General features: G+C 43.6%; 2 protein-coding genes across 3 annotated transcripts in view; one reads left to right on the top strand and one right to left on the bottom strand.

Annotated features, from left to right (window-relative positions):
- Positions 1-8855, top strand: part of prickle1a (prickle homolog 1a) — a 34052-nt gene extending 25197 nt beyond the window's left edge. For both annotated transcript variants that reach the window (XM_049574809.1, XM_049574810.1), the window contains exons 3-8: positions 2025-2138; positions 3507-3644; positions 5041-5244; positions 5470-5656; positions 6393-7262; positions 7375-8855. In XM_049574809.1, coding sequence (XP_049430766.1) covers positions 2025-2138; positions 3507-3644; positions 5041-5244; positions 5470-5656; positions 6393-7262; positions 7375-8237 — 2376 coding nt within the window. In that variant the 3' untranslated portion in view covers positions 8238-8855. The remainder of the gene's footprint in view (positions 1-2024; positions 2139-3506; positions 3645-5040; positions 5245-5469; positions 5657-6392; positions 7263-7374) is intronic.
- Positions 8856-8933: 78 nt separating this feature from the next.
- The window catches only part of LOC125887754 (periphilin-1-like), a 28626-nt gene continuing 25213 nt past the window's right edge, over positions 8934-12346 (bottom strand). Inside the window, exon 10 of the mRNA XM_049574815.1 lies at positions 8934-10060. Within this exon, the coding sequence (XP_049430772.1) occupies positions 9866-10060 (195 nt within the window). The 3' untranslated portion in view covers positions 8934-9865. The remainder of the gene's footprint in view (positions 10061-12346) is intronic.

Below are 12346 nucleotides of genomic sequence, written 5' to 3'. Positions count from 1 at the left end.
AACACCACATTTCAAAAAACACATTTCACAAAACATGTTTCAGAAAACACGGCAACATTTCAGAAAACATGACAACTAAAAAAAACACATAACATTTAACAAAACACAGCGAAATGTTGTGGTGTTTTATAAAATGCGTTTTCTGAAAAGTCATGTCTCAATATTGTTCTGTTTTCCGAAATGCTCTGTTTTCTGAAATGTTGTTGTGTTTTCTGAAATGCTGCTGTGTTTTGACCCTCAGGGTCATTTTTTATTGCTTTTGTTCATTAATTTAATTGAAGAAAATTATATTGTTCTCTTCAGTTCTGGTACCTATTTTATTGTTTCACAAATCCTTACCATGGTGAATAATTGTGAATCCTCCTGACAGAGAGTAAAAACAGCTCTGACCTGATTTCAACTCCCTTCCAGCCCATTTGGCTGGCCCAGATAAAAGCTGCTCAGCACATTACTGAATGACATACCAACTGGATGATGACACCTATGGGACAGACAACATATTTCATAAGACTTTTGCTTTGTCCCCTTTGTCTGAGACAGACTTGTCAGGCTCTAGCAGGCAGCCACTTACAGGCAGGATGTGCGTAGTTTTATTTACAAACTGCGGTACGGCAGAAGTCTGCTTGTGATTATCAGAGATCTGTTAAGAGGAGGACTTGGTGGGTCGAGCCTACTGCTGCTGGCGGTATCGGGAATCAAGGGGGCCGTCTTTTAACGAGCCTTCTCCTCCACAAACACAAGCAGGGCTGTTAGATGTGTCCGCGGGGCAGCCAGTGTGATGTGGCACTTTTCCCAAATCGGCTGCGTTTTCCCCTCTTTCCTCTCTCCTCATTTCTCTCTGTGTTTCCCTCCTCTCCATCCCGCTTCCCTTGTTAAACAACACACATGGAAGCAATGAGGGGGAGATGGGCAAGGAGAGATGGGTTCACAGCAACAGAGAAGCTTAAGTCCCAAACATGCTGGGCCTTTTGTTTGAGAAATGCATGGGTCAACTGTAATGCCTTTACTGCAGCCATTGCCCTCAATGGGCCATGTATTATGGGTCATCATTACAGTGAAGACACACATAGGGTCTGGGTGTTAGCTGACTGTTCCCCAGCCCCTAGGGAGCTGGATGAGGGGTAATAGCAGCATGAAAATGTGCATAATTTATGGTGGGGGGCAAACGTTAGGGTGATTGTCAGGGTAAATTGCTGTTTCCCCCCCTTTAGACGGTCAAAGCTGCAGGAAGCCCTCCCCAACACACAAGACAAGCACATCCCAACTCTTTATCTGGCCGGCTGTAATAGCCCCTCCCTCATAAAGTTTAGTTTTCAGTGGTCAGCCCCAAGGGTCAAAGTGCCACAGCGACAGGCTGCTTTGTCCTGTCCCTATAGAGACAAACATATGACTGAAAAACACAACCCTTAAACTGATTTGACCTGTTGACCTGCTCTGACTTGTTTAGCACGGATTTATGAAGAAAATGATTCCTCCAGCGCCATCATCAAAGAGCATCCACGCTCTGTGTCTGCCTGTAGAAATAAAGCTGATTTGGGAGTTTGCAAAAACTCAAGTAAACACTTTGATTCCACAAAGTCAGTCTTCCATACATTTTACACAGAGCTGTCCCAGAATGTGTCTCATCCCAAATTAATGTGTCAGGTCTCTGGTTCCTTGGGAAAGAGTTTGTGTTCATGAATACGCTCCTCTGTCCAGGATCATAACAATAATATATTGCTGCAATTCCATGGATGAATATTGGGGTTTCAAAAACTTCTCAGGGAAACAATAAACAGCTATATATTCAGATTGATGACCAGGCATTCTTGAAAATATATCATTTGGAATTGGTTTTATTTGTCTTGTGTGGTGATTCATTGAACCACAAAAAAAGTTTTCAGCCTTATAATCAGGAATGTATTTTATTTTTTTTTTAAATGTTTTTCAGCAGTGTCACAAAGCCCTGAAGCTCTTGAAATTGGCTTTGAGTCAGACTGTGTTCCTGTGCCTGATGTCTTTACTCCATGCTATCATTTCTCCAGGTCCAGTTATATTTCTCCTGTCTGCCCGAGGATAAAATCCCCTACGTGAACAGTCCGGGAGAGAAGTTTAGAATCAAGCAGCTCCTCTACCAGCTTCCACCGCATGATAATGAGGTGAGAATATTTTGTGTGTGTGCGTAAATGCAAGTATCATAAAACCCGCTCCAGCAAGCTCTCCCATTTAAAGATTTACTCCCCATTTTGTTTGAGTAACCAAATCTGTTGTTGCCCGCTAAACCCACAGCGTTAACAGCCTCACCATCTCCATGCCATCCCGCTAATGTGAGCCCTTGGCATTCACGTTGACATCACACTGGGGGATTTTTGTTCCACAATCTTGTAGACATGCAGTGTGGGCACAATGTGACTTTTGACTTGATGATTTTATGATGTTTGCCGGGAGCCCCCACCAGCAGGATTCCTGTCATAGCAGTGGTTTTTACGAGGACTGCTCAGCAGGAGAGAGGGATGCTGGTTGAAAGAGGCTTTATGTGATGCCACCACCGCAGTGGCACCACAGTTCGACTTGGCTGTCTCTCTTCCTTTGTTGCCCGGCCTCTTGATTTCACTCTAAACACAGGCCTTGTTTGTGTAAACGTCTGCTTTCCCTCTTGTTAAGGCTTCGGGAAACATCAAAAAGGCTTGTTGTAAAAATGATGTTCTCAATCATGGCTGTGGGTGGAGATATGTAGGGGGTGTAGGAAGGGCAAGCTGGGGTCAAGAGTTGCCTTTGTTCAGCATGCTGTGGTATGCACTCTGCCCTCTCTCATACTTAAGTTTATAACCTTTATTAGTGGCCAACAGTCTTGCAATGGGTTCCTTCAAGGGTGTAATATAAAAAGGTAACCTGAAACATTGCAGTTTTTTTCAATAGCAGACCTTTAAAAGAAGGAATGCCATTCACTGATGTAAACCATAGACTGTACAAAGATGGATGACACATCTCCACTTCTGCCCACTTAATAAAAATGAAGCCAAAATATACCAGATACGGCTGATGCCATCTTGTGCTGGTGACGCCATTTGGAGCCAGAGCCTGTACAGTAGTGATCTTGGTGGAGTCAAGTTCCCCCAATACACCCATTGGACCAATCTTGGACAGCACCATTTATCACAAGAACACCAATTGGCATGCATAGCTGTCAATCCTGACATCACACCCCCTTTTTATAGCACCAAATAACTATTAAAACCAAACATGTCAGACAAACGTTTGAACATACATTAGCGCAATAAGAACTACGTAAAAAAAAAAGAAGAAAGACTTTGATATTTTAGTTTGGCCCATGTCCCATTCGCTAACATGGAGGGGGCAGGGTTGACCTATAACGCAGCCAGCCACTAGGGTCCATCCAGATGTTTTGACTTCACTTTTGTGGAGCTGTCATGTCGTCCATCTTTATCATACACTCTATAATGCAAACGTGCGTGATTGTGAAATTTCTCTACTTCGTATCCATAACTTATCACTTTCCTGCCCAGGTGCGTTACTGCCAGTCCCTCAGTGAGGAGGAGAAGAAGGAGCTACTTATGTTCAGTGTTCAGAGGAAGAAGGAAGCACTGGGAAGAGGCACAGTGAAACTGCTGCCACGCAATCTCCTGAACAGCATTTGTGAGCATGTAAGTTCTCCTGTCTTGCATCAATCATTTCCAACTGTAAACATGGACAGCACTGGGAGATTAGTGGGGGTATGATGTTTTGAAGACAAGATCCAAATCAATATTCTTTCAAAACCCCAAAAGCCTTTTTCACTATTGAAAAAGGACTTGCAGCCGGTTCTTCGTACATCTCATGTATTTGGTATTCGGCTAATCTGAATCCAGTTTTAGCTGGAACCCAGAGAGAAAGCTGAAATAAAGATCTCAGTGTCATGCTATTTAAGAGATCCCTAAACACAAGCTGGATTTGCAGCCATGCAGACCTTACTGCTGAGTGGTTGGAGTGGCTCATGACAGTGTTTCACTTAGTATTTACAGTGATCATTGAGCTGTAAGAAGGTCCCCATAAACCTTGTCAAAACAGTCCCACTGATGCAGCTCCCCACTCGATATCCATGTTTTCTCTTTTTCTTCTTGTTAACTATCCATATTATTCACAGTAGCTGTGTTGAATGAATGCATTTTTATTAGTATTTCGAAGTATTGCATGAGAAATGGTGTAAAACGTCCTCAGTTGTGCAAAATTGTTTTTAAACTTGTTTGCGGTGGCTTTTGCCTTTGTCGAAAAAGAGCTGATATGCTAAATGGGCCATGGAAAGGCCTTTGCCAGGTTCTGATGTAGCAAACATTTAACTGCCATGACTGAGGATCTGTTTCTGCTTTCTCAGTCTTCTTGGATGTTCCCAAAACATAACCAAATAGCAGAAACATGGCCAATACTAGCTGACATGAAAGAATATTTAAAACTTGCCCAATGCCCAAGACATCTCTCCATTTTGCTCTCGTAGATGGGTTAGATGGCCAAGGGGACTTGTCTTGTTTCCAATTTTTTTTATCTCTCCTTCTTCTAGCTTGTTTACTGGGGATTACAACCATGCATGAAGCATAGCCTATACCGTCAACTGCTGACGAAATTACACTTTACGTATCTTAGTTTTTTGCCCCAAACCAGTTGAACGAAATGCACTGAATTCAAATTATGCATTAGCAACATGTTAAAAGTTTGCTTAAAATTCGCTTGTAGAGCACTGTAGGTGATTAGAAAATAAGTCCTCATATGATCGTCAGGAAAGAAAAACATATTGGCCACCTGGAACTGTGTTTAGGCCAACCTGATTGACAGGCACACAGAGATGAAACACATAATTACCCCCTCATTACGATGCTTGTTTCTATGGGCTAGGCTTTGTGTTACGGAGAGCACCTAAGGGCTTGAGGCAAAAGATATGTCCTTGCAGTTGTGTGATAGATGTAACCACCTATGTAGGGATCAGATTGTTTTATCACAGAATATTTCAGAACTACAGCCATTACAGGATGTTATAATCAACCATGTGATCATGTCTGCATATTACAGTGTGGTGAAAACATCAATGGCGGAGAAATGGCAGTGTTTTCCTCAAGGGCGGGCCCTGGGCTGTGCTGGCACCCCGCTTGCTTTGCCTGCTCCACATGCAGCGAACTGCTGGTGGATTTGATCTACTTCTACCATGATGGAAAGATCCACTGTGGAAGGCACCATGCTGAGCTACTCAAACCACGCTGCTCAGCCTGCGACGAGGTAAAAACCACAAAAACTGAAATACTGAGAGAAAACAGTGTAGTGAAGGAAAAACATCCAGAGTCTGAAGTTTATGGCCTTTCAGAATAACTCTGGGATAGCAGTAAAATCTAATTTATTTCTCCACTGTCTTGAATAAATCCAACATGAATATACAGACTGATGACAGCCAGGAAGGCAAGAGCTGGCAGTTTTATCTTATCCAGTCTACTTCTATGTCTGCAGATTATCTTTGCTGATGAGTGCACAGAGGCAGAGGGGCGCCACTGGCACATGAAGCACTTTGCCTGCTTCGAATGTGAGACAATCCTGGGGGGCCAGCGCTACATCATGAAGGACGGCAGACCATACTGTTGTGGCTGCTTTGAGTCTCTCTATGCAGAGTACTGTGAGGCCTGTGGAGAACACATTGGTAAGAAGATTATTTTCTAGGGTTAGAATAATGCTGTTTTCCCATGTGAACTCCAGACAATGTCCAGAGAATCAGGTCTGGACATTTTCCAGAGTTTCTCTTTCACACATGTTGCACACAACAGGAGGTTGTCTGTGCCAGAAGCGTTCTCACCTACTGGGAATGCTCCATTTGGCTTAGGCATGAGGTGGCGCCTGGATAGATGCAAGAGGCAGGATATGACATGGATTATGCTGCAGTCACATAGCCAGTTCATAATTTGATCATGAAAAAGAGTCTCTTGCCATTACTTCAATTTGTCTGACGATTTTGGCTTTGACCCTTACCAACAAAAGTTCCTGAATCTCTTCGTCTCTCCAGCTCAACATTTTCATTGCCGTCTTCAAACAAATCACCCTCCTTCTTCACCCTCAGGTGTTTTTTCTGTCTGGTTTGCATGAGCTTCATGATAGAAATGTCATCAACGTGCCCACTTGTTTGCTGCAAATTCTCTGCTCTATTCACACATGGACTTAATCGGACATTACACAGACTTTGTACTAGGGAGCTGGAAGGAAAAATCTGTTTAATGTACAACTGATTTGGATATTTTCCTTCTCACATACAGTTCCTCTGGGTAATGTTAAGGTAATTTCAAGTTTTCAGTGCATGTGTGAAAGGGGCTTAAAACACCTGTCATGAATCTCTAGCCTTCAGAGCAGTATCGCTAACCACCTTAACATTTCCTGTTTTCCAGGTGTTGATCATGCTCAGATGACCTATGATGGGCTCCACTGGCACGCCACTGAGAGCTGCTTCAGCTGTGCCCAGTGTAAGAGCTCTCTACTGGGCTGCCCCTTCCTGCCACACCAGGGCCGCATTTACTGCTCCAAGGCCTGCAGTGTCGGGGAAGACGTGCATGCATCGGACTCCTCCGACTCTGCCTTCCAGTCAGCACGCTCACGTGAATCCCGCCGCAGTGTGCGCATGGGCAAGAGCAGTCGCTCAGCCGACCAGTGCCGACAATCGCTCCTCTTCTCACCTTCTGTCAACTACAAGTTCCCTGGCTTCAGTGGAAACGCAGATGACACCTTGACCAATAAGCTTGCCCACATGAACTTGTCCGATGAGCACTTCTGGAGGGAACGTGGTGATGAGACCGAGGCACCTGAGGACCAGGAGGAGGAGTGGGCCGAGCATGAAGACTACATGACTCAGCTGCTATTAAAGTTTGGGGAACACGGGGTCTTCCAGCAAGCCAATGACTCCAGACCCACGGATTTCTGGATCGCTGAAAAGGATGCAAAGTCAAAGCAGGAGTCATCAAAAGCTGGCAGCAGTGGTGGAGGAGGAAGGGGGAGCCTGGCCAGTAAGAAGTACCAGGCTGACATGTATTGGGCCCAGTCACAGGATGGGCTAGGGGACTCAGCCTATGGTAGCCACCCAGGTCCGGCGAGCAGCAGAAAGATCCAGGAGTTGGAGCTGGATCATGGGGCTGAAGGAGGCTTCCAGGGGGAGGAGCCACAATGGTATAATGACTCTTTGGAGTGCATTACGGACGAGTTCAAGAAGACCGATCAGAGTGTCCGAGACTCTATGGACTCTCTGGCACTCTCCAATATTACTGGTGAGTAGACATGACATGGGGATAGCATAGGGAATAGCAATGATTGTTTTATGAAACTGAGTCTTGAGTCAAATTGCAAACATTTTTATATTTTTTTCTCTTTCCTCTCCAGGGGCTTCAGTAGATGGTGATAGTAAAGATAGACCTTTGGTATATTCCCTGCAAGGCTTCCATGAACTGGAGACAGAAGACTGTGAGAAAACCAGTAATATGGGAACCCTCAACTCCTCTATGTTACACAGAAGTGCAAATTCCCTTAAGAGCCTTGTATCTGAGCAGGAGGAGGTGGAGGAACATGTTCCAGAAGAAGAGGAGGTGCCTCTTCCGGAGGACATACCCAAACCTCATGTCCCTGCCCTCAGGAGGACACGTTCACAATCTAGGCCGCAGCAAGTCAAGTTCTCTGATGACGTGGTGGACAATGGCCATTACTGCGATCTCCCAGTGCGCCAACCACCGATGAGTGAACGGACTCGCCGGAGAGTCTACCACTTTGAGGATCAGGGCCAGGAACTTCACTCTGGGCGTCATCATCACCACCACAGGAGGCACCGCAGTCGCAAGTCTCGCTCTGACAATGCTCTTAACCTTCTGCCCAAGGAGAGGGCCCAAATGTGCTACAAAATGGACCATAGAGGGCACGCCCTTGGCCCAAAGGGGCACCAAGCCTTCCATGGCCACCCCAATCCTGCTGCCATGTCAGACTACAGGCTACAGGGCCAAGCCATGGGGAGGTTCTTGGATATGTATGGGGATGATGATGACTGGTGCTCCACATGTTCCTCTTCCTCCTCTGATTCTGAGGAAGAAGGCTTTTTTCTGGGTCAGCCTATCCCTCAGCCCAGACCCCACAGACACTACTACACTGACGACTTGCCCAGCCCTGTTGCAGGCATGTCCTCTCCTCCTTACGGCCTACGGACTAAGTCCAAAAAGAAGAAAGGGCACAAGGGGAAAAACTGCATAATTTCATAGTATTTAGTTATTCTCTTATCCTCAGCTTTGGGTAATGCTTTGCCGCTCATCTCTGCCTCTCATGTCCACTGTTTAAAATGCAGTCTGCTTGCTATTAAATGCTTAACAGCACTCAGTTTACCAAGGTGTGTGTAAGACACAAGTCCTGAGTCTTCATAGGTGTACGCATAGCATTGCAAACATTGTCAGTAAAGTAACAAAGTATTTTAGAGTAATACATATTTATAAACCACCATCAAAACTGTTTTATTTAACAGTGAAAATATTAATGTATATATTGTAGAATTAAGAAAAAAAACCCTGGCTATTTTTATACCCTTGAGTTCATGACGTGCTTTGTACCAAAACAGCATTAACATTTAACGATTGGCAGTTGGTACTGAGCCATTTTTCCACGAGGGTGTCAGAAACTTGACAAGTTGACTCGGACCCAAGCTCTTCAAGTGTGTTTTCTTCCAGGCTTGTGCAGCGCTAACAAAAGAGAAACACTGTGTGTATTAAAAGGCCTGGTTGAGTGGTGTATTTATGGGTCACTGTATTGTAAGCAAATCATTGTAATCTGTATAAATGTACAAACTGGAATATAAGGCTAAGATAGATGATAATTGTAATAAAATATCTATATATCGTGATCTGTGTTGTTCTTTCCTGCACAGAAGTACTTCATGGGGCATAAGAAACGAGAGGAGACGTCACTTTATTAAAGGCCTCAGCTTTATTTACAAAAGTTTAACTAAAAATCTAAAGATAATATTCACAAGCTGAGTACAACTCAAAAGACGGCAAAAAATGCAGCCACAAAACACTTTAGAGAGACTCATTAACATTGAGTTAAAAGCTGTGATAGGAACATTTTTATTATAAAATTATTTGACTCGTCCTCCTAGTGTTTTTATTTGTAGGATTGAACAGTAAGACCAAGCAAATATTTTATTTCTATCCAGTTAAAATCTCATCTGTTATCAACTGACCATAATATCTGACAACATGGTTAAGGGTAAAAACATAGCTTAAGCTTTCCAGGCATCGCACTCCATAATGCTTTTTGATTTTACCCATAATACTGTAGGTATTTTATTGTAAACAAATATCCATTTTAATTTCCACGACCTAATTCAGCAGTGAGTCTTAAAATGGTGTTTATGTTTCAGCAAGTGGAAAAGTGCCACCACCGGATATGCTGTCTTTTGACAATAATACATATGAATCTTAAAATAAAAGGCGGCGCAGTAATGCAGTGGTTAGCATCGACGCCTCACAAGAACCCAGTTTGCATGTTCTCCCTGTGTCAGCGTGGGTTTCCTCCAGGTGCTCCAGCTTCCTCCCACAATCCAAAGACATGCAGGTTAATTAGTGACTCTAAATTTTCCGTAGGTGTGAATGTGAGTGTGAATGGTTGTCTGTCTCTATGTGTCAGCCCTGTGATAGTCTGGTGACCTGTCCAGGGTGTACCTCGCCTCCCACCCAGTGTCAGCTGGGATAGGCTCCAGCCCCGCCGCGACCCCTAACAGGATAAGCGGTTATGGAAAATGAATGAATATTAAAATAAACCACTGTCGCTATTATTTCATTAGAGAACATCATTGAAATAACACAAGTGGAGATTTGAGTGTTCTGTGAGCTGTGGCTTATGCAGAGGTTTCCGGCTGCTTTAACATGTCGTCCAGCTCCTTCACAAAGTGCCTGAGGGAATCCAGGCACCGCTCTTGGATCTCCAGCAGGTTCTTATCCAGTGGAGCCTGCAGCAGATTTTCCAAACTGGGCTCCTTGGCCACCAACATCTTCACCACTGTGCGGAATGTCTCACAGTCCCGCCTGTAATGCTGCACATGAAACAATAACGTCAGGAATGTCAATATTCATAATGATACAATGAGGTACACAGTGTAGGAAAACAAAGGGCTGTTACAGATTGGTCAGTCCTTGAGGCACTCAGAATGTTTACAGGTCATTTTGGCAATACAAATTTAATGGTTATTTATATATTCAATTAACTTGAAGCTGAAAAAAAAAAATTGTGTTCCCCATCTGATCATGATCAAAAATTAGGGTGGGCTCCCTACTCGACTTTGTATTCATCACCCTCCTTAAATCATACCATCTCTATGGGGTCTAATCGCCAAAGACTTTTCTCCTTTTTCATTCTTATGTGCACGTTAATAAATATTGTTTAAAATCTATACTATACTTTACTATAAAAACAAGTCTCTCCTGATTGAAATACTGCAGGTTCACTGGTGATGGCATTTTAAATCCGATGCCTTCAATGACCGTAGGAGTATCAACTGATGTGCGTCAAATCAGGCATGTGAATTATCGCTTTCAATGCATACAGGCCTTAACTGCGCATTTTTTTTTTAAAGGCTGAACACCAAATCTGGAAGTGTCTCTGGTGTCCTGAGTCTCTTCAAATCTTTGGAAATCTTTGGCCAAATTAAAACACCCATCACCTCGTAATAAGACTGAAGTTGTTGGTATTTTATGCACATAGAACATCAGCATACAAAAGAAACTTTAAACTGACCCCACAAAAAGGTTAGCACCTCTGTCTGACAGCTCGCTGATTTCTACACACGGGCTCTTGTATCAAAGCCCAACTGTGAACTTAATGAACCCAGTTCTGGTAAATTGGTGTGTGCCATGAAACAGGTGTGTGACTGTGTGTATGCGAGCCTATTCAAGCGCATGTCCGCCCATAACAAAAGGGACGCGAGGTGTCAGAGTGTGTTACTGGTGCTGCAGCATTCTTTCACACCACATTGTAACAAGCTCTCACATCCCTCTCAGATTTTACTGCTGACCCAAAACGGCTGTTAAGTCCTTTATTAGAGTCCCAGGTGCAAGCTCACAACATCTTTATCACCTGGAGAGAAAAGGCTAAATGTGGGGCCCCCTTGCGCCGGAGCCACCCTAGATGTTAAGGGCTACAACCAGCCTGTCAAGGAGCAGCGTGGAACATCGGGGTCCTCCAGGGTTGAGTTAATGCAGCCCAGATCACCTCTCCCCTCAAATTAGAGTCACTGAGGCAGACAGAAGGCTTCTGTGGCTTTAAAACAACCACTCTCTTGGCCACTACAAGTAAGACATCAAATCCACTTACTGGCAAAGATTAGATACATGTCTACTAACAAAAACAGGCTAATGTATGTGGTAATAGAGGACATATTTAACCCTCTAGATATACTGCCTCCACACAATATCTGTTCTTACAGATAATGCTTTGTATTTAGGTAAATAGCTTCATCAGATGTAAATCTTTGCAACAATTCTGCTCAAGTGTCAGGAGATACGGCCTACTTCTTTAAAATAGTGATTTAAATGGCTGCAGCTTCCTTAAAGGAGCTGTATATCTGTGTCATGTTCAGACCGCATAACCATTTTAGGAATGTGGGCCTTGGTTGTAGCACAAAAATTAGTTGACAGTATCTCATCAAACATTAACTGTCTGTTAAATGTAATAAAACACAAGCCATCAGCTTTGTGAGCTTTGAAAAGAAAAATGCTGCCTGTCAACTTTAATCAGCGTCCAGTCCTGAGCAGAATGTGAGGTTAACCGGTTAAACGGCTGTATTCCAGGCTTCTGTCAGTTATGGGGAAATTTAAAGCCACAACTGCCGTTTCTTTGCCTAGATACACATTACATAATGCGTATCGAGGCTAACACATGATCGTGTATCCATCAATTTGTATAGTGATCACGAGAGCTTGTGTAAATTCTTTATATCACACGTGTCACATGACTTAACTAGACTTGATGAGAATTTCATGAGGGCTGTGAGCGAGAAAAGTCTCTGTTATATATGATTTACTGAAATATGTGGCGGGCAATACTGGGAGAGAAATGAAAAGAAAAACCAATATAGAGCTGTGAGTCTACACTATTTAAAGAAATCTGCCAGACTCAGTATCAAGATGATCTTTTCCATCCAAACCTGGGAGGGAGCTCGTCTGGGTGGCGCTTTGAACACGCAGAAAAGGTCAAAGAAACAAAAATATTACATTCAGCCTGGAACAATAAGGATGGAAACAATGTGCCACATGGGAACAACTCGCTGTGTTTTCAAGCAAGAGAACGGTCCCACAGCAAAAGGCTGAGGTCCCTGACACAT

This window comes from Epinephelus fuscoguttatus, linkage group LG4 (assembly GCF_011397635.1).
Source record: "Epinephelus fuscoguttatus linkage group LG4, E.fuscoguttatus.final_Chr_v1".
Taxonomy (NCBI): Eukaryota; Metazoa; Chordata; class Actinopteri; order Perciformes; family Serranidae; genus Epinephelus; species Epinephelus fuscoguttatus.
Note: the sequence above shows the minus strand (reverse complement) of the source record. Positions and strands in the feature narration are given on the sequence as shown.